The 27,288-nt window shown below is 41.5% G+C and overlaps 1 protein-coding gene across 4 annotated transcripts in view; it reads right to left on the reverse strand.

Annotated features, from left to right (window-relative positions):
* EPB41L4A (erythrocyte membrane protein band 4.1 like 4A) overlaps window positions 1-27,047 on the reverse strand; it is a 136,850-nt gene extending 109,803 nt beyond the window's left edge. For 3 of the 4 annotated variants that reach the window (XM_075488560.1, XM_075488562.1, XM_075488561.1), the window contains exon 1: window positions 26,210-26,652. In XM_075488560.1, coding sequence (XP_075344675.1) covers window positions 26,210-26,308 — 99 coding nt within the window. In that variant the 5' untranslated portion in view covers window positions 26,309-26,652. Of the gene's footprint in view, window positions 1-26,209; window positions 26,653-26,787 lie in introns of those variants that run through there. The other variant, XM_075488559.1, reaches the window with a different exon arrangement.
* Window positions 27,048-27,288: the final 241 nt, after the last annotated feature.

Below are 27,288 nucleotides of genomic sequence, written 5' to 3' on the forward strand. Positions count from 1 at the left end.
TCATCTATAACAAGAAAATGATGCCAATTTTATAAAGTAAGGTTTGTGTCCTGAGAAGCTGCAGCTCTGAATGGGACTTGGGAATCACCATGAATAGATCAGAGTGATGCAGTTATTAAGGGGGGTGCAGGGAGAGAATACAACAGCCCTATGAACAGAAAAGTATCCAGGTAGGAAGGTGGCAACACTTTCATATAATTGAAGAAACATAGCTAGTTCTTTGCATCTATACTTCAAGAAATTAAAAATGGTTCAGACTGGGGTTCAAAAAAAAAAAAAACAGAGAAACTCTGGAAAGCTTGTCATTTGGGAAGAGGCAAAAGAAACTTGAAATATTCAGTCTATCAGAAAGAGATTAAAGGGGTGACTTGGTCAGAACCTCCCAGTATCAACACAAGGAAGATACCTGACAGATGGCTTTTTAACAACAAAAGACAGAGTAAGGTCAAATGGGTGAAAGATATCTACACAGATTTACATTAAACATTAAAAAAAAATTAACAGTGATGATAATAAATATGTCAAACAGCCTAACAGGTGATACAGTAATTCTTAATTTGAAACTTTACATGCTCATCACTGCCTTTTCAAAAATTGAGCACATATTACTGGAAAGGCAGTACTGCACATATTTAAATTATCACCAACTAATGAAGACAGAATTAGTTGGCAAGGGCTCCTAACAGGATGTTGCCCTAAAATGAAGGATGTACTTCCTATAGTTACTGATTGCAGCTCTAGTGAAGGACGTGTGGCTGTCTACAAATACATCAGAAGCACGTATATTCCAAAGCCTGGACACTTGGTTCACACGTTCATCTTTTGAGTTTCCTCAGAGCATTCATCTGCCTAACCAGTTGCCAGCACCAGTAAGAATAAACCTCCTGACTTCTTGTTCTGCTAAGGGATGTCAACTACACCGAGCTGCAAAACATTCTTTGTTTGAGGGCATTTCCCAGGGTACATTTTCTATCAGCAGGTATCATGCTCCAGGCATACCAAGATAAATGGCTTTCACTATGCACTTAGGTATTATTCCCCTTCACCTATTTCTTACCACTCCCCTTGCACACAAGGTGCTCCCCCTTTACCCACCTCTTCTCCACTGACAGCAGAACCCAGCAGACCCTCCCGAACCCTCTGCTCTTACCCAGTGCCGTGCTACAACCCATGCACACTTCTCCCCTGCTATGCTCAGCTTATAAATGTTTACGTGAAGCCTTAGCTGCTCATGGTAGGAGAAGCCATGGGTTTATGTGGGTGCAGGTACATTAAAGAACTGGAGTAGAATGGGAAAAGGATAGAGGGAAGGGGAGAAATAATGGATATACACATGCTCTGTCAAACACATCATTAGCCAAAGCCAACCTCAACAGTTCTGTTTCTTCTAGATTAAGCACCATTTCACTCACATGATCATGGACATCCTACATCACTACTCATTCCTAATGCCCCCTTCCTGGGGGAATCAGAAGGGCTCATTGCCAGTCACAATCTCTGTACTTCTCCTGAATAAAAACACAAAGGATCCACAGGCACATTACCATGATAGTGAATGAACAAATTATGTACCGTGAGGAGAGGAGGGGTACAATCCTGAAGCTAAAGACTTCTGTGGTGGAGGAGTTAATTTCTTTTTTCTGTCCAGAAGGGGTGAAAAGGCACTACTGGCTGGGAAAACTCTACTTCCCCTAGATCAAATCATTGGCTTTGGTGGTGCTCAGATTTTCTCACTGCATCAGGCAGCAGCAGAATCTACAGGAACTTCTGTAGGTCTCTTCCTGAGAAAGGTTAAGCTGAATTTTACATGAAACATATACCACCCATCGTGCTTTATGTCATAGCTATATTACATAATATCATACAAAGAATATGGTGAATACAGAGTAAATACACTAGGTCATTTCATCCCCCTCTCACACTTCGATGCCAGATACCATTCCCTATTTCCAACAGACTACATCCCTTCACTAGTCTTTAGGATTCATTCACAGATAAGTCATTTTGTTTATAGCAAGAAAGCAGTACTGCATTCAGATGCTGATGGATAAAAGGTCTACCATGCTCTCAAATGAGCAGGAACAATGCGAAAGGGCTGGAAAAATGACTTTTATATTCCACTGCAATTGCTGTGTCAGTAGATATCCTGAGGCTCTGGGTTTCATTATATGAAAGGTAAAATAATTGAAGCAACATGACAGCAGCTCAAGAAAACAATAATTTCATTTCAGGTATAAAGGAATATTCTAATGCATTTTGTCTGAAAGAAGACGAATGCCAATTTTTAAGCACTTAGCTTTCTTGGGGTTCTTTTACCAGACAGGCTGTTCTGTCAGATCTGGCTCTGCAGGTTTATGGAATGATATAAGCCAGCAAAAGTGAGCTAGAGGACAGGTAGTTTTATATAATGATTGCTCCAAATTTGAAGCTGCATTGAAATTAGCACTTAAAGCAGAAACAAAATCCTTTTCCTTCACAGTGATGGGGGGTTTTCAATTCAATTTGACACAATCTGCCATAAAAAAAAACCCACTGTATTTTCTTCTTATGACTGCTGCTTTTTTAAGAACATAAAGAATTACTAAATTCTTTAGATGAAACAAATAGAAGTAATTTGTGAGCAGATCTTCTCAGACTTCACCCTCTCTGTTCAGTTTCTGTATCTGTATTTCACTCACATTTATCTATGTAACACCAGACCCCACAAAGTCCATGTCGACAGTTATCTTTGTAAGTTGGGACATAAAGTACTCTGAGCTTTTAAGGGGTCACACTTCAACTTACATATGCAAGACACACATGCAACTTAACTTGTGACTGATTTGATCTACATCAAAAATGGATAAAAGATACTTAAAAACCACCTCTCAGTTCCCTTCCTCAAAAAGAAATGAATAACCAGGAGGAGAATGGATTTTGCTTTAAAAAATGATGGAAACTAATTGTACAAATGCTAATTGGTTGTATTAAAAGGAGTGGCTTTGTTAACTGCCATTAGCTCTAAGCTCCTTCCAAATAATTCTGACCACTGCTACGTAACAAACCAACCCTCCCTCTATCACCCTGCAGATACAGGCATGGGTACACAGCACAGGCGCACATGCCCGGCAGGTAAGACACACTCAGCTGGGAAGCCCTAGGAACAGCAGCAATGCACCCAGTATTAGCTGGTTTCAACCAACCCTGTTATACTGATGACACTTTTTATGTGAAACAGACACAGATGCATTTTGAAAGGACTAAAATTAAGAATTCCCTTTCGTGGGCTCTCTCTGGCTGAGTGAATGAGAAAATGACCTTACAAAATTTGCCTCTTGCTTGAAAGCCACGTGCCTGAGACCAAAAGATCTCAAGCTGTACTGAAAGCAGTCATGCGTTAGGTTCCACGTACTGATAAGCAATGTAACACATAGCAGCTGAGGTCTACTTTCAACACAGTTGGGGAACAGAATAAAGATTTCAACCTTGCAGCCTGTTTTCTTAAAGTAAGTCTTTTTTATTCCTGCTACAAACCCAAAAGAGCATAGGTAGCAACTGGAAGGTTGGGTGTCCCTGGAGCTGCAGTCAGAAGGGAGAAAGCCACAGATGCATTAAATGAAGGCAGAGCAAAAGAGCAGAAAGAGGCAGAGGGAGAGATAGCACGGCTCCTTCTTTCTTCCCACTGCAAACACTGTGCAACAAGCTCCCTGTTCAGCTCTGCCTTCTCCGGCCTAACGGGGGGGAAGCACAAATGTCTGCTTTCAGGACTAGCACGTGAGCCCTGCACATCCCCTGCGCCCCGTCCTCCTACTCTCACACTGTCGTGAGATTCCAGTCGTGAAATTGTTGGCTCTGCAGAACCATCATCTGATCATACGCAACACGGTGAGAAAGACCATACGTAACGAGCGCGTATAAGCAACCACGGGGAAAGAAAGGAAAAGCCAATATGCTCACAACACCTAATAAAAACAGAATAAAAGAAAAAGGTGAGAAGAGAGCGGCAATGAAATAGGAACCAAGCAGCAACCAAAGTGCACCGCGCAAGGAAAAGCACAGAAAAGAGCCTGTCAGGCATCAATTTATTGTGCAGTTTATCCATAACTGGTTTTAAAAGGATGATTTTTACTTCCCCTTGGGTATTGGGTTTAAGTCTAATTACAGAACACTCACATTCAGGTGAAGTATACAGCATGCCACCTGGATTGGCTTTATATTCCCATCACACTATTCACGGTCTACAAGGCAAAAATCCCATGCCTTCTCCAGTCCCTAGCTTCTCCATGGCTTGCTGCTATTACACAGGTGAAAGGATAAGCTGGTCTAGTATTTCACAAATGGCATACAGGACAGAGTAATTTGTGAGAAGTGATCTAGAAACAGAGGCTTTTTGGCAGTCCCTGTTTGCCCAAGCAGGGATGAAGGAAAAATTTTAATTGCTGTGCCAGAAAGTTACTGTTGTGTTGGTAACCACAGCATAACCTACAAAATTCTCTGAAACAGACTGTCGTAGTTTAGCCCCAGTCAGCAACTAAGCCCCACACAGCCGCTCGCTCACTCCCCCCCAGTGGGATGGGGGAGAGAATCGGAAGAGTGAAAGTGAGAACACTCGTGGGTTGAGATAAAAACAGTTTCATAGGTAAAGCAAAAGCCACGCACGCAAGCAAAGCAAAGCAAGGAATTCATTCACTCCTTCCCATGGGCAGGCAGGTGTTCAGCCATCTCCAGGAAAGCAGGGCTCCATCACATGTAACGGTTACTTGGGAGGACGAAACACCATCACTCCAAATGTCCCCCCCTTCCTTCTTCTTCCCCAGCTTTATATACTGAGCATGGCATCATACGGTATGGAATAGCCCTTTGGTCAGTTTGGATCAACAATCCTGGCTGTGTCCCCTCCCAGCTTCTTCTGCACCTGGCAGAGCAGGGGAAGCTGAAAAGACTACTGCAGCAACCACTAAAACATCTCTGTATTATCAACACTGTTTTCAGCACAAATCCAAAACACAGCCCCATACCAGCCACTATAAAGAAAATTAACTCTATCTCAGCTGAGACCAGGACACAGACCCAGATGTGCTGTTGAGATTTGTTTTTTATTCACTTTTAAAACTAGCCAAGACCATGTTCATTTGTGACGCCGTCAGAAGCATACCTGACTTGTATCAAGCCAAGACTGGCACCCTGCAGTCATGTCAAGACAGATTACTTCCACAGTGATGCTCCACAAAACCTGTCATGAACCAGGAACCATAATACTGCTATTTTCTTCGCAAGCCCCCAAACTATTTAAAATCCAGACAACAGGTATAAACCCACTTCTAAACATTATACTAACAGAAACTTTGGGAATATTCACATCATACCCACAAGCTTCCCAGCCTGGCTCCGCTTCTACTCAGAACACACTGCCGCACACAAATGAAGCACAAAAACACACCTGGCCTACTCCGGCAATCCATTGCAAACGTAGTTCAGAAAACCAAAAACAAATGAGGTCTTTGCTTCCAGGGAGATCTCATGCTTCCTGCTGCTGTGAAGGTTTTGCCACTGGGGCAAGCAATTCTGTCTCCACTGACCTGATTTCCCTGATACCTTGTTTTTCCATGTCACAGGCAGAAATACCTGGAAATGCATCTCAATGTTAACACTATATGGCTAGAATCATCTCTAGTATCCAATGCAAGCACTGAGAAGGGACTGATTAATGACATTTTAAAGCAGTCAGTAGCTGAACTGGAAAGGAAAGGCTGCAAAGAAACTGATTAAAAAAATCCTAGATAAAACACATACAAATAACATAAACCATACAAAAGATCTATTCTGTAACATTTACAAACTCCATAGCTTACAAGTTTAATGCACAGTCAATGGAAATCTACAAAGCTATGTAAGATACCAAATGAAACTAACACTTGAAAACCATACCTGAAAATCCGGGCCTTATGTTTTCTGAAGAAGATACTGGAAAATGTGAAACCATACACTACTTTTAGGATTTAAATGGCTAAAAATGTGAGTTCATGCAGTCACACAATATTAAATCATGCTTTTTTTATGTAAATGTTTTTACATGTTAAATTAGTCTCTTGACAAAGAATATTAACACATGAAGCAATCCTTACAGTATGTATGTGTGCACGATTGCATCTAAAATTAAAAGATCCCAGTGCATACTAATGTTTTTAAGCTTTTTCCACCAATTCTAGTTCTGCTAGAAAAACATTTACATAATACAAACAGAGCTTTTCAAATTTCTTTTGAGAAAATTGCACACACACCCCCATTTTTTCCAGGCCCCTGTCAACGTTATCGAAGGTCTTCTTCAACAAAGGAGAAACTGACAACAGTGCGACTCTTAGCCTTTTGAAATCACTGGAAAAATTTCCATTGACAAAACAATTGTGCATCTAACCTAGATCACTAAATATAGGAGGGAAAAAGATGCAGAGAGCTATTCACAAACATGCTCTCATGCACACAATAGAGAAGTCGGGAATAAAGCCAGAAGTTGTGGAGGATGGGGGGTTTTTTTGGTAACTCACTTGGTTGTCACAACGCTGACTGCCACATTTAACTAAGCCACGTATATAAAGATACAATTCCAATGATTCAAATTTACTAGTCAGCGAAGATGACTAATACCACATGTTACACAGATAACACATCTGTAACTTTCATCCCATCATCAACTAACTCACACGAAAATACTAAGACCAGCCTCTGTTCCTTTATAAGGGGTTCAAAAACCTTTCCCAGACTTTTAGGAATGGCACATGAGCTACAGCAGTTCAGCAGTTCTTCAGCACACGCACTCTTCAGCCACTCATCTCCTGGAAAAGAACTCTGGCCTTTCAATTACTTTTTTAGATAGATAGATAGTTAGATAGATAGATAGAGATAGATAAGTGTATAATATATTTATACTTTTACATATATAAATTATACACACACACACACACACGTATGTATAATCTACGCACACACACATGCTCCACTTGTTTATCTACCAAGAATTGCTTCTGCTAACACATCTGACTTGGGAATAACACTATCAATAACTTAGCGCTGGACTTGCAGGATATTAATTCCTCAAAATGTAAAATGAGGAAAAAATGATCTAACATAACTGAACTGCCACCATTAAGCCTAAGCTTAATTACAAACTGCCCACACTTTATTGTAACTCCACTCTAAACTGCCCACCAAGCAAACTACTGAACTTGCCAGATCAAAGGAAGCAATAATAAAGAAACAGGGACAATTCAACAATTCAACAATTTTATGCATGACACTAAAATGTTTAACTCTGTTTTGTATGAAAGCTCAGTCCTTTCATAAACTCAGAAAATGTGTATTTTATACTTTTTTCACCAAATACTGCACAGTCAAGCATAGAGCTTCAATATAACACCAATTAAAACAATTATTTCAGTTTATCAAAAATGCATCAGCATAATTTCTCCATTTTGACATTATACTATTAATACATAGCAAATTTACTGATGAAAAGTAAAGTTCTGGGGAAAGAATGAAAAATAACTTTGTGAACAATCTGACACTACAGTATAAAATAAAGATACAGTCAAAACTGTTACATAATGGGTTTGTTTGATGACTGTCATTAGTAAACTTTCCGAGATTATGGATTTTTTTCCCCATGCTTTCACTGCATCCTCTATCACACAAAAGGCAGGAAAATGTTTTGAAGGGCATGTTTACACTGTGTAATTTTTTATTCAGTTTCAGGGTAATATTTTCAATAATTACTCAGTAAAACCAAACCAATTACAAAACTCTGCAGGTAATTTGCATGAACACATCCAGATGCTCGAAAATCTAGAAAATTAATTTTCACAATCAATATTTACTCAAAGTCTCAGATTTCCAGCTACACAGTTTAAAATACTGTAGCTCACTATAATCTTAAATCATCCCAGGTTCTGTAAACCACACAGACAATGAATTTTTTCACCACTAATTAATCTGCTGAACTGTAAAGTCAAACTTTTTCTTGCTGACAACAGGCTACTGCAACATGAAGTTGAAGTAAAAGGAAAAGGTTAAGACGGGAAAAAGAAGAAACCATACTTTGGTCTGCTTTTGTGATAACATTATGGCAAAACGATATTACACATTTTAAGATGTATCTTCTAGAATGATAAGCCTATTGAGAAGGCTGCAGAGAACAATTCCCCATGTATTAAAAAACACTTTTCTTAGAACTGGTACAATGCATTGGAGCAACACTTTATTTTTGTAAACTCTTGTAATGACATCCCAATTCCTAATATATTACAAGTGTGCTTGCATTAATTCTAGCATCAGGAAAGACAGAAGTCAATACCAGGCCTAGATATAAATCATGAAGTTTAATAAGTACATAAAGCAGGAAAGTAATACTAGAAACAGTATTGGTGATAGCATATCATCAGTGGAGGTGGGGTTTTTTTTCCTTTAAAGAAACAATAGCTCTTGAAAAACAATAGACAAGAAACCAATTCCTACGCTTCAGCACAAACATTTTTAATAATGACTCCCGAAACATGGCCTTATATATGGGGGTGAAGGAAAAAGGGTAGATTTAACAGCATTTATTGAAGTATTTCTGATCCAGAGGAGTGGGGAAAAAAAAAGTTTACAGGTTGAATGAAGTATGCCCTGACTTTATTGTGTAACACTGTATTCTGTAATTATTTATCGCATTTACTATTCATATGCACTCAGTTAAGTGAAACAGCATGATAAGAAAACTCTTTTCAGCAAGACGAACAATAAACTCATATTTTGTAAATTAACTAAGGCAACTAACTTCTCTTTGGAATACTCCTATTTTGCTTGAGCAAGTAACATTTTTGCAAAGGCTTCGGAGACAAAATATTAGCACCTTTGACTTACAAACTACAGTGTTGTTTAAAGAAGTGTTTTAAGTAGAGAAGGTCCCTGACAAAACACATTGACTTCAGTGCAGAGGTTGTAATGCCTATCTTCAAAATTACAGGGCTTTGGATAGTAGCATTCAAACTTTTCATCATGGGGATATGGGATTATTTGAAGGAGGTTCTTCTCTGTGCCCCAAACAGCTCAAAGTGCAAACTCTCAGCAAGCTCCCCAGCAGGGGCTCCCTGCTTTGGGGTGACCTGGTGGGCTGTGATCCAGGAGATCCAGCTCCCACATACTCCTGCCCACAGTGCCTTCTCAGGGTGGGGAAAGGGAGCGGCTGGGATAAGCCCTGTTCTAGCCATAGCCAGGTGGCATACGACTCCTCAGAATCACAGCCAACTGGAGTAAATTAAAGTAGTCCTCAGGCTACCTTAGACAGGGCTGGGCCAAGTCAGGAGAGGAGAAACGTGCAGCTGTAATTAGGATAGAGTTCAAGGAACACATTCTCTCTTAATCAAAAACATTTTTCCTCTTAATTCGGTCGAGCATTAATAGTTTTATAGAGGTCTTTGTAGCATACCTCTTGTCCTTCCCATCTCTGCAGCCACAGGTACAAATACTAGCAAGTCTAGGTGGGAACAAGCATGAATGGAAGGCAATATTACCTCTGCCGTGTCATTCGTATTTCTACTGCACTCAGGATTTTTGGATCCTAAAAGAAGGGGCCAGATGACAAAAAGCTCAACTGCAATTGCCAGCACTGAGAATGAAGGTACTCCTCCTCCCCAGGGGATTCATCAGGTAGGTAACTCAAAACAGGCTGTCCCTGAAGACAAGCATCTCAGCAAGCCAAGAGCCAAATCGGAGACAAACACAAACTGTTATTCTTAAGTTCTACAGAACTTTGTTAAAACTGAAGTCATACTGGAACAACACTGGAAAATAGTGGTTCAATGCCCTTTTTCTTCTTCTGTAATTTTGCTGCCTGCATAGCAGCTGGCAAGAAAAGTGGTTAATGCTACTTACAGATTCAGCCTAGTGTTACACTGTCAGAAGAACAAAATGACCAAAAAGACACTGAAGAACTTTTCAAATATGAAAGATGAGAACTGCCTAATAAGAAGCCATTACACATTCAGGTCCTTCAAAGCCTGAGACCAAACTGCAAGTAGCTTTGCCTGTTGAAGACATGAGTGCACTTCTAGGAAGTTCCTGAAAGTAGAGGGCTGTTCTAGAAATCATGAGTTTTCTAAGATCTTTCTAAAATCATGAGGTTTACCTTTGGGAAGCGAATTCATGCAAACTTTTAAAAATGGGAAGGGACACTGCATGCAACAGTGTCATGGAGATGTCAAAAATCAGATGCATAAAACCAAGCCAACAAATTTAAAAATTAAGTCTGCAGAGAGAAATAAATCTCTCTATGGCTGCAGGCATTTTTTAAGGGGAGAGGGGTCAGGAAGTTGGCAGAGCTGGTGGTGAGGTTTGTTTGCATATTTTTTTCCTCTGCTTCTGTTTTGTGGGTTTGTTTCAAGTCAACCCCTGTTCTTTGAGGTTAAATAAAACCTCATATTTTTGCCTGAAAACATTTCCAGTCTTCAAGGTCCTTTCAAATCTTCTAACAAAGAACTGTATGAGAACTTGTATCTGGTAGAAGGACTTACATCTGATAAGATAGATTTTAATTAAAATATAAAGTAGCTGTTTCACACCGCAGTGCTTATTTCCCCTCATATCACTTGCCCCTTCTGCTCTATTACCATCATCATCATTAGAGACAGGTTACAAAGAGACTGCCAAAATACTGTAGTCGCCTGTGGTAGGGGTTATAAAAAATACATCTGCTAGTCCCTAAATCCCAAAACTTAAAGTCCAAATGATGAAACAAAACAGAAAAAGAAAAGGAAATATAATTTCCCCCTTTCTTAAGTGCAAAGACTTGAAGTCCAGACCCTCCCAAGGGGATTAGACTGGTAGAAGCAAGAACTGCACTCTGCTCATTTACATACCGTCTCAAGGCTTTGGCCAGCAGACATATCTTACCAGTGTTCAGCCTCCTCGTCATCTTCTTCAGAAGACTGTTTCATATCACATCTTCTGGATATCTGCTGGATCCCAGCCTGGCTCAGTTTAAAGCTGCCTTGGAACAGGCAACATTCTGCCAAGCAAATAGCTCCGGGGACAGCCAATATGAAGCACAGAGATAATGATACGCATTCGGAAAGCGTGTTGTGGTTTGGAGCAGGGCAGGGAGAAGCTGCCAAAGCTTTTTCAGAGTCACAGGGTTAAGTCCTCTCTGCATGGAGACTCTCAGAAAAACACAGCAGAACAATAATCCTTAGAGGCAGCAGCCTAAGGACCACCACTGCTCAGCCTCTCAAATAAGAGTAGCCAAACAGGGGGATAAAAGTATATGCTATTTAAAATGTATTAACAACATTAGTTGATTTGCTGCACACAGTGAGAAAGGGAATCTATGCACAGCCTTGTACCCATGGATGAAATTGCTACTTAAAGTTTTTTGCTTTTGTATCATTGCCAGTGCAAGGTATATGCTGTCCTCTACTTGCTGGGAGGCCTCTGCCTCCCTCTCACTTACCAGACTAGGAAAAAACAAACCAAAGAAGGTGAGGGGAGACTAAGAAGGTTGTTTAGATTAATTTAGTCCTTTCTCCTCATCATCCAGAAAGGAAATAATAGAACAAGAAGAACTATTCAAGAAAGACAAAAGGGAACTGCAAAGCAGGATTTCAGTGAGGACACACTGCAGAAACGAAGATGAAGTTTTGCAGGGGTACACAAAAACATTGGGCAGAAGAGAAACAGCTAAGGTAAAGCAAACCAATCCTGATATTTTCCCTAGGTACATGAATATGAGATGGTAGTGGAAGACATCTGCGTACAACCTAATGCCCCATATAAGCATACTCTCCCTCATCTTGGGTGCCAGAGAATTACCTGAGTGTCTGTCCCTATCCGAAGTCAAAGCTTTCCAGCATTTCCTAGCATCATCTCCTAACATAATATAAAAAAGCATGTTAAAAAAGGTTAAGGATCAAATGTACTCTATGCAAAGACCCACTGAAGTTAGGAAAAAATGAAAGTAGCTTAACTGAAAACAAAAGTGACCCTGGCTAGATATCAGGGAAAGCTTTCTAACTAGAAGAATAACAAAGGACTGCAGCGGAGCTCCTGGGAGGGTCCTTTAGTTGAGGTTTTCAAAAACAGATCAGACCAAAAAACCTGTAAAGAATGAACCACATATTTGTGACCATGCCCTTATGTAATGTAATTCACTGTAAATCGACTATATATCATATGCATCTAGTTCCCTTCTACCCCTGTTGCTCTATGGAAGCCATCCTAGCCATTCAGAAATTATGTCTTTACCTTCAAGAAAAGAAGAAAAAATAATCATAACACTTGCTTTAATTCTGACCTTCCTCACAGAAGGTGGTCGGAAATATACAGGCTTACTGGTTTTAGGAGTCAGCAGGGTTCATGCTTTTGAGTTCCTCTCTGCAACCATGACAACAGAAAGTTTAAATTATTTTAAATGAGAGCAAGAAAGAAATTCCAAGACTTTGAATTGAAGAAAACACCAACGTGAAATCCACTAGAATCAGACTGTAACGTTGCAGATTTGAAGACTTCCAGAGAAACAGAAAACCCTTGAAGATACCTATGTAAGCTGAACTACCACTACCGCAACCTGTGCAGGCTCTTAGCCAACAGCAAATGAAAGCTAATGCAACTAAATCCTTTTATTACAATCTAAACTAAACTGAATTACTAAATATTTGCTATTCATGCATGTGGATAGCTACCACAGCTGACATTTACCAGCTTGATCACGTGCCCAGACCTTTCGATAGAAACTTGTAAGAATCAGCAGCGCCCACAAATACTGCATGCAAGTAAAAGATTTAGATACTGTAGTGCCACTGGAGAACTTAATTTTAGGTAGGGTAACACATCTACTTGAATCACAGAACTTTCAGCTTCACGTCACTACATAAATGACTCTGTGACAGTCAAACTTCCCTTTTGAAATACAGTTTTAATATGTTCTTATGTGAAGAATTAAAGTATTGCTTAGAGGCAAACATTTCTTTGTGTCAGCAGCAGCTGTTCCTTAAAACTGTTAAATCCACACTTAATGATCTGGGATTGTTTTTTGTTTTTTTTTTTTTTTAATTAAACATACAGGCCTAATAGCATAAAATCTTCTATCTTCTGTTTCTAGCATTGAGTAAGAAAATGCCAACTCATAATGCTAAGACACTGCTTCCCAGGTTCAGCTCGTGGATCTAGCTCTCATACACCAGGCACCTCATGTAAGTGATACTGTTGTACTGGTATTTACTCTGTAACTGGTAATTCAGGCCTTGAGACAGTTTTTCAGAATTACCTGAGTGCCAAGCACAACCTTTAGAAAAGACTTTTGAAAGACTCTTACGAAAGCACCTGAATACTTTTGAATATAAGTAACATGCCTGTGTCCTTTGTGCACAATTCCAGTCCTGCCTATGATTACATGCTACAAGATAATCCCCATTGACATCGACAGGATCCTCCTCACCAAGATCAGACCCTTCCAATTTCTTCTTTTTCATATGCATTATTTTTTCTGCTTTGATTTGAAGTTTGTTTGCTTTGATGCATAATTGCTGAAATGACATTTGAGATAATCCAAAAAAGGATAGTATTATTTTTTTCTCCTGTAGCAAAATGTGTGTGAGCTGACTAAAGCCTAACCACTGATTTAACTTAATTTGGCTTAATCAAGCTAGATAAAGATTCCCAGTGTCCCTGGAGGATGTAATTCCCAGTTGAAGCAACAGCCCAAAACCAGAACAAAACTTTATTCAAAATAAAAAATCCTTGTAAGCAGATCCACCCTCCTATCTAAATGAAGTAGATTAAGAAAAAAAAATGTTCACAAAAAACATCAGTTCCACCAGGGTTCAAATAAGTCTGCTATTTCACCAAAATATTTTTTCTGCTCTAATCCTTAGCATATATATACATATATATATATATATATATATATATACATTTCAAGGTGCTTTAACCTTCTCCAACATAACCCTTTTCCCACAAGTGAGTAGCCTATATAACATTAGCACTATCATAATGTGTAGCCAAACAGACTACAGGGAGTTGTATTTTTTTTCCCCCAAAGCACACCCAGTTAGTCAGAAAGACAATTTTTGCATGCAGAGAAAATCTTGAGGTTTGGGGGTTTGATGGGCTGGCAGGGCTGATGGCTTGATCAAACGGGTTTGATAGATTGTGGGATCTGTGTTTTGATAAGGTCAGTACTTATCAAAGTACTTATTACTGTGGAATTACCTCCTACGCCTTTGGCAGACAAGCTACCTTTGCAGCTTTGTGTCAGAGATGCTTAAAATCTTCAGGCTTGCCTAGAAACCTTCTTCAGTTCACACTGGTCCTGGAGCCACAGTGTACCTCCCTTCCAGCCTGCCCCAGGCAAGGGTGGTGGAGCTGCTAATGCTAACCTATTATCTTTCTCACTTAAGCAAAGGTTAAGCTAGGTAAGTACAAAATTATTTGTATCGGTATAAACTGTTTCCATGCTGTTTTACCTTTATAATTTTTGTGCAATGAAAACAGAACACCCTTCACCAAAACCGTGACAGCCGTGCAAGAACTGGATACGCGTCAGTCCAGAGCTACACATAATATGCACTCACAACTTGGGGCAGACGCCTGGTGCAATTTACTCACAGCAGAATTCTGCAAATTTGTACTACCGGAGCAACAACCGCAGACTAATCAGCTCCTCTGCGGCCTAGAGACAACATCGCCTGAGCTGACAACTTGCCCTCTTTTCTCCTCCGTCCGAACCTGCTCCCCTCCCACACTTGTCAATTTGCTCACTCGTCCATGGCTGCAGCCCGAGATCTCTGTGGGGCAGGGCCTGCCTTTGCGGTGGCTGTTTGCAGAGTACTTTGATGTTTTATCGGTGTGCTCAAGTGCTACCACGACTAAAACAATGTATCACTCCGCAAAAACTCCAGCCCCGGCTTTGACCAGGAGGAAACAGCTGTAGACTTGAAAAATAACCTAAATCTACATGTATGATGAATGCTGGAGCATAAACTAACAGAGTCAAAGGCATTGTTTAATTAAATGTTCAGTCCCTTCTTCCAGATTGAAAATGGCTAGTGCTCCTGACAGAGTGCAAGGCTTCCTTTGTGTATATTTGAAACAATCACTACTGCAATTTCCTTTAAATTGTTCTTCTGGTTGCCCCCTCCTGCGTCAAACTTAAAACAGCTAAGAAGAATCATGCTTTTCCCTGCATTATGATTTTTTTTTTCTTTTTGCAAGCCTGTACTGAATAGAAAAAGCCCGTATCAAGCCGGTCAGGTTTCCTGTTCCCCTGTAACTGTTCCTAACTGACTTCAAAATGCAACCACATTTGTATGCACGGTGAACTTCATAGCAAACACCTCCTTCTTAAAGGTGCTGTACACTCTGCTACCTCCTCTAATTTACTGCTTGAGTACATTCTTTCCCTTCATTTTTTGTACACTCAGAAATCAATGTCCAAAATTCAATTACACTACTTTTCTACAGTTCAAGTGATTTTTCTTATCCCATATTCCTTCTGCATGCAAGAAAAGGAAGCTTGAGAAACTAGGTAATAAGCAGCAGCCTGTTAGATGTCCTTCTTCTTACAGATAATAATACTAAGTCCATCTGCTCTATGTGGTGAGATTTATGTAGGAAAAAGTGCATATTAAGATGAAGAACCTTAATCCACTGTAGGCAAAGGCAGAAGAAACTCCACCAATTTCAATAGAATTACATCAATCCACTGGTGGATTAGATACAAACACATGCACAGTATAATCACATCAAGTCGAGCATGGAGATGGGCATAGCATACATTATATAACTTCAAAAGACAGGTGAATGCCGTAATGAACACTGGCTTGTACTTTTGTGACTTTTCAAGTGCACGCTTAAACTTCAATAAAGCAGGCATATAAAAATCTAGCTGTTTTGAATCATCATCAAGAGAAGACACGTGGTAGGATTAAATAATACTGAAGAAAATTTCACTTACCCTTTTAATTTTGGAGTTTCTTTGAGTGTGTTATTTGCTTATTAAAAGTTCTGGATTAATATTATTGGAGGGAGGGTTCTATAAGCACACTAGAGGTATATCATACACAGCAACAAAAATATTTCTGTATGCTGCCTTACTGCAAAGCTTCAACCGTGACCTATGTAATAGTCACAGACAAAAAATAAAATTAAAAAAAAACCACATTTTTTTAAAAGTCAAGAAAACAGAAAATGTCATGCGCTCAGATACAGACCGTGTAACAGGAAGAAACCCACATCTATAACAAAAAGCTGGGTTTGATTCATTTTCAGTGAACTCAATGCAGGTGGTTTAATACCCTCCCAATCAAACCTTCCTCTCAATAAAGTATGCCAAGTCAGAAGCATGTTTTCCTGCAGGACTTCTGCCTTCTTCTGGAGTTTCTGCATGCTACAGTAAAAATTTTGAGCTCTTACAAAAACACAAACAGGACAAATCGCTGCAAAGAAAGATTGACAACAAAAGAAAGGAAGTACTGAGGAACTTCTTTCCTTTTGGCATTTTATCGATTCCTCTCCCCAAACATCTTAACTTGACCAAGACCCCTCCTATTTCTGTACAGACACACACACAACATCAAAAATAAACCTATTATTTTTCTGACCATCCATGCTGAGTTGTTCACCTGTTCATAAAGCAGCAGACACCATAAACAAACTCAGTTTGCATTGCAGTTTGTCTTTAAACAAAGATTTCAGGAGACAGTTCATGAAACCTGCTTCTATAGCAGAATTTTTTCAGGAAAGTGGGAAAAGAGAAAAAACAAATCTAAGATCACGGAAAAAAGATTCATTCATGAAAGCAACAAACACAGCTTTCATGCTCTAAACAGTCAGACTCAAGATCTGAACGCTGATGAAAGCCCAAGGATGACTAAGAAAAAGTTTAACTTTTATTTAAAAGGTAGAAAGTTTATACGTTTCTTTTATGTGAACATCTAACATCTTCATACAAGATCTGACACATTTTATTTTCAGCATCATCATTTACTAATTGAGCCTGCTCACAGAAAAATTGGGTCCAATGTGGCTCTTCTTTAAGTTGGTGCCAAAGAACACCAAAACAACTATTGTCTTCATTGGAATTGAAACCAGGTCCACAATTTCAAGCATTCCCAAATTAGGCAAATGCTTTGGTAACTCACTATTGCTTTCACAAGAAAAATAAATGTTATATACCAAATCAGTGCCTGAGGAAGAGAATTGGCTTTTGCGGGAACAACCCAGGAACCCTGGAGGAACAGCTGAAGGAAACACAAGGCCAAGAGTATTTTTGTAATAGTAAATCTCATCCATACCTAGCGGTAGCATTGGGAGAGCAGAGAATACCCCCCATTTTTTAAGAAAGACAGTTTGTAGAGGTGATTTTAAAGGCACTACAGTTTGTCAAGCCTTAACACAGAAGAACAAAAGACTACTCAAAATAATCCAGAATAAATGTGGTGCCCTTGAAGGACACCAAAAGCTTCTCTTTCCAAGTATGATGCCACAGGTTTAGAGCTTGCTATGTTCCAGGTGAAGAAAGTACATGCTGAAAAAAGAACTGAAGTGTTCAGCCAACTTAAATCTTATATACAAAAAGAAAAGGCATATGAGTACATGTTTTGGAACATCTAGGTCCTGCTGAGGGATTTTAGAGAGAAAAAAAGAATAGGGGGAAGAATATGGCTGAAGAATCTGACATCATGTCAAAACAGAGGCGAATTATTTGATCTTTTGAACTTAAGGGCTTTATTCCATCCTGAAAATATTATTAAAAAACACCTTTAAGCCCACTCCCTCCTCCCCAACCCGAAGCAGCCAATGCAAATTAAACCTAAAAAGCTGAGGGCAAGTCAGGACATTCACACGCCTCTTCAAAAGGTTCCACTACAAGGTCTTGTGGCTTTCTTCACTTCTTTCACAGAGGAAACAGCGATACAAGTTTTTTGCAAGTGTAACCATGCTGTCAATTTGCATCTCTCCTTCATTTGCCCCGGGCCTTTTTCTCCCAATCACCACTACTGAACTTGGGCTACCTTTCTCCCATGACCCCTTCTAAAGTGTCCTAATTTCCTCTGAAGGGACATCCAGGCACAGTTGTCAGGATCATTTGCTGCATGGTCCCCAAAACAAACAGCTTGGTTTCAGTTGTTCAAGCCAGCCTTAAACATTACCCAGCAAAGCATGCACCTTCAAAGCACCCCAATGCATATCACTCACCCCTTACAGTCATGCTATGACAATCAGAATTATGATAGTCTCAGACTCAGCTTTCCTTTATTCGGGCATATTGAATAAACAAACCAACCATACAGACAAAAGATTGTCTCTCAGCATCAAGGAGACTTCAAAGGACCCCCAAAGGGGGAGGTTGGGCTGTGTGCAACACAGCGTAGATGTGGCCAGCTGCACCACTTAGCCCAGGATCCAACGGGCTCCTTGCACTCCCTCATACTGTCTTCCCTGGTAGTACAGACACGACCACAGAAAACTGCAGGAGATGAGAATCTGACTGTTCCTCAGCATGAACAAAAACTGAAAAAGTAGTAGCAGTCATGGCTTTCCAGTCCCATTTGGTTCTGACACGTGACTTCCTTTCCCTTCAACAGCCTTGATGAGAAGGTTACACTACTTTATAATCAACAGCCATCTTCTATACCACAGGCAAATAGATAACACCACCGAACCAGAATTAGAGCAGAGGCAAGGCCTAATGCAGTATTATTCTCTCTCTCGTGTTGGCCAACACCACCTAGTTTTGAGGACAGGAGGAAGATGTGGAGACCTTGCTTTCCTATTACGTGTCATACCAATATTCAGAGATTACCTCTTTTCAGAAGGGATATCTAACCATTTGCTTCAAGTTGTAAGTCAGTGCTGAACTCACTCCTCATTACTCACCTAAGTGTTCTTCCTCATTTTTTTTAATTCTGAGTAGCTAGTTTCACCAATTTCCTGTGGTACTCACACATGGCATAAAAAATGTTTATTTTCCTTTATGGCTCTGAATGTAGCCCCTTATAAAGACCACTCTTGTTCTGGTATTCTGAGGGGAAAAGAGCTAAACCCCATTACATTCCTTCTAGCCACCATTCATCCACCAAATAGGAAAGAGGTTTGTCGCAATTTTTTTACACTAGGACACTGAGAATCTGAATAAAACTGATGAACCAAAACCAGAACTGTAATTTTTCAGTATCTAGTTTATTTAAAAGATTAATAATAAACTAGATCTTCAATATTTAATAAATAAGAAGTGGGTATTACTATACACAGAAAATATTTTTGGTGGCACTACAAATAACCTAATCTCAGATATAAAGGAGAACTTACAGTGAAATATATGGTATGTGAAAAAGAAGAACCAGGTCCAGTGTTTTTTATCTGGATGATCTTTCTTCTGGCTCAGTCCTGCAAGATGCTCAACTGCCTTCAGTTCTGCAAAGTGTTAAAGTATGTGCTTACATACATTAGTAGCCATGCCAAATTTTACCACTAATTACATAGGGAAACTGCCATTTTCTGCCTTCCAAATACTTTTCATGCAATTGAGATATAAAAGATCCTCCTTTTCCATTACTAAAAGGCATTTTGTCTCACACAGCCAAAGAATTTATCCCTCAGTGCATTCAGTTCTCATTTTCCTGAGAACACAGGAAAGATAGTAAAGTGCTGAGCCACTTATTATCAAACTGGCTCACTCAACCACATACAGATTTTATCCACATACCCAAAACTTCAAGAACTAGGGGAAGACAGAATGTCTTCTTGTCTGGCTTAGAGAGAGCCATTTGTATCCATGCAAAGTTTAAAAGGTAAATAGTGACAAATAAATAAGTACATGAACCATACAAAATATAAGCCCACTTTTTCCTCCACGTTAGTAACTATCCATTACTATAATGACTTTATTATGTATTTTAAATGTAAGCAGAAGGAGCAGTTGGATTTCACAGAATGTAAAGGATTCCCCTTATTAAACATAACCAATACAAATACCTGACAGGAGGGAAGGTTTGCCACATGTATGTGCTTCCCTCATGTCACACCAAGACAGAATTAAAAAATTCACCAGGGGCAAGGAGGAAGAAGTGTTTGTTTAAAAGGAATCCTTACAAGTTTCCTTAATCCTTACACCTCTGAGACTTCTAACAACCAAGCTTTAGCATAACACCCCTGGTGCTATAGGTTAATGATGCATTCCACTCACTAAAGATTTCCATGAAGAATGATCAAAAAATCCCTACATGGGTATTTTAAATTTTAGTTGTTATTTTCAATAATGATGATTTGTACTATCAATTCAAAGAAACTACTGAGGTGTCTTTTTTCCAGTTCTAGAAAGGTACTACTGGAATTGCATTTCACAAAAGGTCTCTTCCCTTGTCATCACAGCATTTATTTTCCTCTCTCACTCATATTCCCAACTGTCTCTCTCTCTCTATTTCTAACCTCCCCAATACTACAGGTTTTGTTTTCCTTCCCCTCAAATAAAGAATGCAAATCCACTGGCTGTGTGATTACTGCTGCCCATATTCCCTTATACACCTCAGGCTGGACCATCCTGACCCATTTTCTTACGGGTAAGCACCTGCCTCCCAAAGAGTCACTAAGCACAGTCTACTTCTGATCAGTGGGACAACAGCAAAACAAGGTATGGTATGTTTATGGTGATATTTAAATCTCTAAATATGACTGTTGAAATTTTGGCTTTAAAAAAATCAATATTTATGGTCACATACCAAGCAATACAGCCTTCTATCAGAGACAAAAAAGCGCATTTCCCACTTGGCAAAACAGACAGGTTCCCCCTCTTAACGCTGCAGCAAAATCAAAGGAGCAGTGCTCTCATTTTGCCATGTTTCTATTGGTTTTCCACTTCTAAACGATAGCACGGGTTGACCCCAAGCATGTCCCTTTGACCTTACTGCATACAATGTTCAACCATCCCCAACAAAGGATGCAAAGGAAGAAGTGAGAACAAAAGCACAATCGATACTGAAATTACAATCTTAATTTTAAACTATGAAATTAAATTGGTATGCAGCAAGCAGATCTGATAAAAAAGGCAGTATCTGAAATGTGTACTAAAAATGCAGCCTGCAAAATTCTACCCAGACATCGAAATACCTTTATTCACTTGCAAAGATCTCACTTTTGAATAAAATGCAGCTAATATAGCTGCTTTATTATTACAAAAATGAAATCCCCTTGAGGAAAATAAGAGTTTAAATAAAAAAACCACTGACAAGAATGAAGAAAATAGAATGCATCTCATCTTTATACCAAAAATATGGATATTAGTAATGATGCAGCATGACCAATACATAACTTCTCATTTTTTCGTATGTGTTGAATCCTATCTTGGCAAGCAGATATTTAACAGTGTGAAGTGACATAAAACGATAGCTTCTTAATTAAATTCTCTTTCTGAAGCAACTTTCAAATTTTTCAGTCTCTACAACAGGTTCCCTCATATCACGTGGTAATTTTTAGCAGTTTTCTTTCTTGAAGGGAAGGGTTGCAATTCTGCAGTTGAATTTTAGTTTAGAACTTTAATAAACTAAAATGAATAAAATATCAACAGATGGTATTTAACTATACTAAATACTCTAATATAAGAAAAGCTAAATCCAAGTTAAAGAAATCCAAAAGCATTTAATAAAAAAGCCACCTCACACAGCTTACATTTGCTCTGATTTCAAAGCAAAAGAAATTATTGCTCACTGACACCACCAAAACAGACCCCTCTGACAATATTATTGCTCAAACCTCAGGTTGACTAAGAGGTAACTTCATTTAAAAGTTAATGGATTTCCTTCTTGCTGTCATGCTGGTTTCATTAATTTAGTTAAGTGCACCTAGGGAAAATAAAGTGTCTCGGTGTTCATTTATTTTATGGTTATTCCCTGGAGTATTCAAAATTGCTGGTCTCATCTGTAAAGATACTGGTGAAATTAGTAATCTGTTTCAAATATGTGACAGTAATTTTGAGAAGTAGTTAATAGCAAGGTTCATGAGCCCTTTTGTTCTTTTCATTCTTTTTTAACTAGAAATGCTGAAAACAAACATTTGCCTTAAGTAATGTTTTCAAGAAAAATAAGTAAAAGAGTTGTTAAATTCCTGATACATACACATTACAGGATGACTGTTCTGTCTGAAACAGCTAATCACAAATAGGCTTCACAGTAGTATTTGCTAAGGGCCCACAGAGGTTTCCTTGACCTCCAATAACAAGTTTGTGCAACAAGGCACACCAATCTCCTTCTGTGAGGACAATTACTCCAATTCTTAACAGAGTCAAAATACGTAGTGCCCACAACCCATCAGTCAGGTATCATGTTAAAACACTATTCACATGTCTTATGACATCAACAAATAAGCTACACCTACTTAGATGGTAGTAGCACCATACCATAAAAATGCCTAAGTTATTGTTTAATGTATATGAAGATGAGGCAAAGTAACAGTCCTGGAAAAGTGATTATTTTTCAGTTAACAGCTGATTCTTACCACATTTGTAGCAAAAGTCTGTTAAAAACCCATTTCTTAATTGGCATCTTGAACATCTTTTCTAGAGGAAAAGCTGTCCCAATCTGAGACCATATACCTTGATTAGACAAAGTGTACCAGAACCTGGTGAATAGCCTGTTTTAATCCAAAATTTTTTGGGCTAACAACTGCCATTGCTTTATTGTCTCAAAACATGCACTCTCCAAAACACCTGTCACTGTTAATGTACTATAGGGAAACATAAAAATTTAGATTATGAGATATTTGATGTCCTTTCCTGATTATCTAGCTATTATCAGCCTGCTGTAAACCTGAAGGCTCGAGAGCCAGCTTCCACATTTTCACACAACAGTGCTCTGACCTTAAACCACAAAGACATAAAGGGAGAACAGCAAGACAGCACTGCTAACAGTTGGAAAAGAGAAACAACTATGAGAAGCAAAAGTCAGTTTGAGCAACTACAAGGAAGAGATCATCACAAACCCCTCCAGACAACGTGGCCCATGGCAGACTGGACTGCTGCTACCAGTGTAGAGGGCTGGCAACTTTATTCCCAGCTCTGATGTTGACCTGTTGCACGACCTTGGAAAAGTCACTCGACCTCTTTGCACCTCCTCTTCCCCACGTGGAACCAGAAAAAAACAGTACTTTCCTTTCCCTAACAAGCTCTTTCAAATCCACATAGAAGAGACAAGTATCTAAATTGCACTCAAAGTCTTAGCCTTGTACCACCTCTGCTCACTGTTTTAATCTGAAGTACAATTTAAAGCCCACTGTAGTACCAAGAATGTGTTAATAAAAACAATAACTCAAAAATGTCGTATTTTGCCACCTATAGTTGCTGTCAAGTGTAGCAAGTCAGAAGTAACTACCATGCAAACTAAGCAATGCATCTTCAAAACTCTGCATGAGTTCAGAAACAAGTTATCTACTTCAGGCCTTCATTTCAGATTCACTGAAGAAACAAAGTTGCCTAGGACTCCTACAGTCACAGAGCTCAGCCTTCCACCCTTCAAAGCAAATAGGACTAAATCCACTAGTATCAAGTAAGTACATAGACAGTAAATAGCTGTTAAGTTGTGTTTTTTGTTTCTAGCAGACGTGCATCTGCTTGGGGGAAAAGAAGGGAATGAAGTTGCTTGTATAACCACTTAAAACCTCTGCTCTTGTAATAGTTCAAGATCTGTAAAACAGTACCAAAAACATAAGTTTCCTGTGTAGCTGTGAACCCAATTAAAAGTGCGGACACAAAAGAAAGATCACATCCAGGATCTGAAGTTCTAAGGAAATCTTTGTTTTAAAATAAAATACATAAGAACATTTATAATCTATACCTTGGTGCCAAAGCTGAAATTCTATAAAAACAAATACGAGACTCTGCATTTTTAGATGTGTACATGCTAACAAAAGAATTAAAACAAAACGTTCATATTTTAAGGTTAAAGTGCCAAATGACACAACATGACAAATTTTAAGTTCTATTTTACTAAGAAGTAATTATATAACTTCAGTGGAAACCTGTAGAATGAAAACAACATGAATGCTCCCTGAGCAGTTTAAAATGGCATAAGCCAGGACTCAGTTGAAAGAGCCAGTTCTGCCCTCCTCCAGCTGTGAAGCGGATCAGGGCACTGATCCAGCTGAAGACTAACCAAGCAAAAGGAAAACCAGTGGTTACCCTTCAGCTGGACATGTGCTGCTCTTCACACGCAGCTGCACAAACACTTGTACGAGCACAAAAGCGAGGGAGAACACAATGGTGGAAACCATTGACTAAGGGAGAGCTATGGAGTTCCTCTCTGTAGGCTTTCAAAGGCTCATGGAGCTACAGGGTGTGGTTTCACATTATACAAATTTAATCTTAAAAAAACCCCAAACAAACAAAAAAAACCCCACAAAACAGGCTGCTACAAAAAGGGAGATTCTCCTTTCCCTAAAGTTCCCTGCTGTGCAGTCTCAGTGACTACCCCAAAATGTTCACAAACTACTACTTCTGTGTGTCCAATCCACACACTGTTCCAGCTGACTCTATGACTGCTCCATGGTTAAGATTCAAGACAGAGAGGAGCACGTGGAAGGGGTGAAATCTTTAGCACCATACCACATTCAAATCACAGTAAGAATGGCAGGAAACCACACCCTCATCTTAAACTAGACAGTTCCCAACACTGCAAGTCAGCCATTCTTAAAAATAAGTTACATCTTCAGACCCTTTCTTTCCCATGGGACATTAATTTTTATGAGACACTGCACAAACCTGTCACCTTGCAGGGTTTGGATTCACGAAGCTAACCGTAGGACTATCTTTGCAGACTATTCTTTTAATATACTTCTGCAACTGCACATTTACAGGCAACAAAAGCATACATGCATGCATAACATACATACCCACATCTGCACATACAAAGTGTCTGAACTTAAACTTCAAAGACCCTATATAGGTACTGAATTCCAGCGCACAGTGATTTGCTTATTCCTCTGTGCTAAGCATGGATTTATGAGCCTATTTGCAGGCAGTTGATTCAGCAAAGCTTGACAGTTCTCCACACATGTAGAGCTGGTAGTGCCACAGACTATAGTTAAAATTATATTGTTAAATTTAGACTCCCTCTCCCCCTCTTCGGGTTTTCCTTTCCCCAGTTGCTTCACCAAACTTTAATCATTCAAGCTGAAACATACAGGCATACAGATTTTTATTTTTTGAATGTCTGAGGTAAAATAGATCAGCCATTTCCAAGAATGAATTTTAGAAGAACTGATTTCTTTCTTTTTCTTTTTTTCTGATCCAACACTGAAACCACGTTCTTACATTGCTAATAAATTCAAGACAAGTCTTATGTTGCTAATAAATACAGGAAAAGTCTTCGGCTTTTCGAACAAGGGCTTCAAGTGTCTGAGAGATGCCATTTGCTGTCATCAGGCTTAACCAAACAGGACCAAGTTAAGGGCCTTCAGAAAAATCTCAGTTTTCACATGCCCTGTCAGGGCTCATTAGCGTTTGGCAGACGACTGCTTTGAAGAGTTCATCCGCGCCGAACGCGCTGCAGCAGCGCAAGAGCTTTTCCCACCGGCCAGGCTACCGGCCACAGGGCTGGAGGCGAGGCTGGACCTTCACCCCTCCGCTCGGGAGCTGCTGCCCTGCCGCCCCGGGGGCCGGGGGGAGGCGCCCGGCTCTGCCCCGCTGCCAGCGGCCTTTCCGCGGAGAGGCGAGCGTCTGCCCCGCTGCCGGCGGCCTTTCCGCGGAGAGGCGAGCGGCTCCTGGGAGGGCACGGCAGGGAGCAGCGGCCAGAGGCACAGGGGAGTGACTCAACACGGGTGCACAACAGCCCGTGTACACAGCCGCCTTTTTCTGGGTTTTTTGGTAGCGTGTACCGAAAAACACTCGTGCCAAGTGTCCCGACTGCTCCGGAATGCTCGGCACCTGCTCATCTAAAGGAGTACCTCGAAGTACAGTCTCCAAAGCCACGTCCACCCCACCGGCACGCGTCTTCCTGCTTCATCTGTCCCTCGCGTGACCGCAACGAAAATTAAGAAATTATTTTTTCGCCTCCCCCGGGATCCCGAAAACCCTTTTTCCCACCGCCGCTCCCTTCCCGGCTACCGAAACGCGGTGGGCAGGCAGACGCCGCAGGGCAGCCTCCCCGCACGGCGCGGAGCCCGGCCCCGGGGGCTGCCCCGCAGCGCATCCCGCAGCCCCGCCGGCCGCCCTTACCTTGATGCCCTGCTGCTGGGTGGTAAGGGTCAGCTTGGACTCGTCCAGGAGCAAAACTTCGCAGTAAAATTCCTCCGGAGCCGCGCAGAAACAGCCCATGCCTGCTGCGATGGCCGGGGACGGGGCGGGGAGGCGGGAAGAGCCCCGAGCGGCGGCGGAGAGGGGCTGAGGCGCAGCCGGGGCTGGGCCGCGCCCGGCTCCGCGCCCCGCCGCAGCGGCTGGAGGCCGGCGGCTGCTAGGGCGCAGCGCCCAGCCCCACGGGGCGGCCCTCCGCCGCCGCCATCCCGCGGAAGAGCCTGGACGGGGGGTGCCGGGCGCTCTCTGTGGGAAAGGAGGAGGAAAAAGACCGGCGGCTTTTTAGGAAGGAGCCCAGGGCGCAGCCCTCGCCCGCGGCTGGCCGTCACGGCGGCTGCCCCGCCGCTGCCGCTCCGGGGAGGTACCGAGCCGCCCACCCGCCCCGTCCCCCGCCCCGTCCGCGCACGTTTCCGCGCCTCCTCTTTGTGTGGAGGAGCGGGCGCCGGGGGAGCCCTCTCCGCCGCCGCGGCCGGGGGAGGGTCCCCGCCCGGCGAGCGCCTTACCTCCGGCTGCGGGCCCTGCCAGCGCAGCGGGGCGGCGGCGCTGCCCGGCGGGCGCGGGGCTGGCGTCCCCCGGCTGCCCGCGGCCGTGCAGGGAGGGCGCCGGCGGCCGCTCGCCTGCTGCCCTGGCGGGGGCGGAGGACGGGGGCGAGCGCCGCCGGGCGCCGGCAGCGACCCAGCCGACGGGCAGCCGCCGGCCGCCTCCTGCCGTCCGCCGCGCAGGGCTCCCCCCGGGCGGGCGGCGGCGGAGAGGGGCGGCTTTGAGGCGGAGGCCGGCAGACGGCACCTGCCCGGCCGAGGAGCCGCCGCCGTCGCCGCCCACGGGCTGGCTGCTCCGCGCCCGCCCGCCCCGCCCGCCCGACACCGACACCGACACCGTCCCACCGACACCGTCCATCGGCCCGCGGCGCCGCGCCGCAACTCACGGTACCCCACCGGCATCCCAGGTCCGGAGCCGGACCCTGGCTGCCCTCTCGCGGGGCTCAGCTGTGCCGGTTGCCGGCG

This window comes from Mycteria americana, chromosome Z (assembly GCF_035582795.1).
Source record: "Mycteria americana isolate JAX WOST 10 ecotype Jacksonville Zoo and Gardens chromosome Z, USCA_MyAme_1.0, whole genome shotgun sequence".
NCBI classification, from domain to species: domain Eukaryota; kingdom Metazoa; phylum Chordata; class Aves; order Ciconiiformes; family Ciconiidae; genus Mycteria; species Mycteria americana.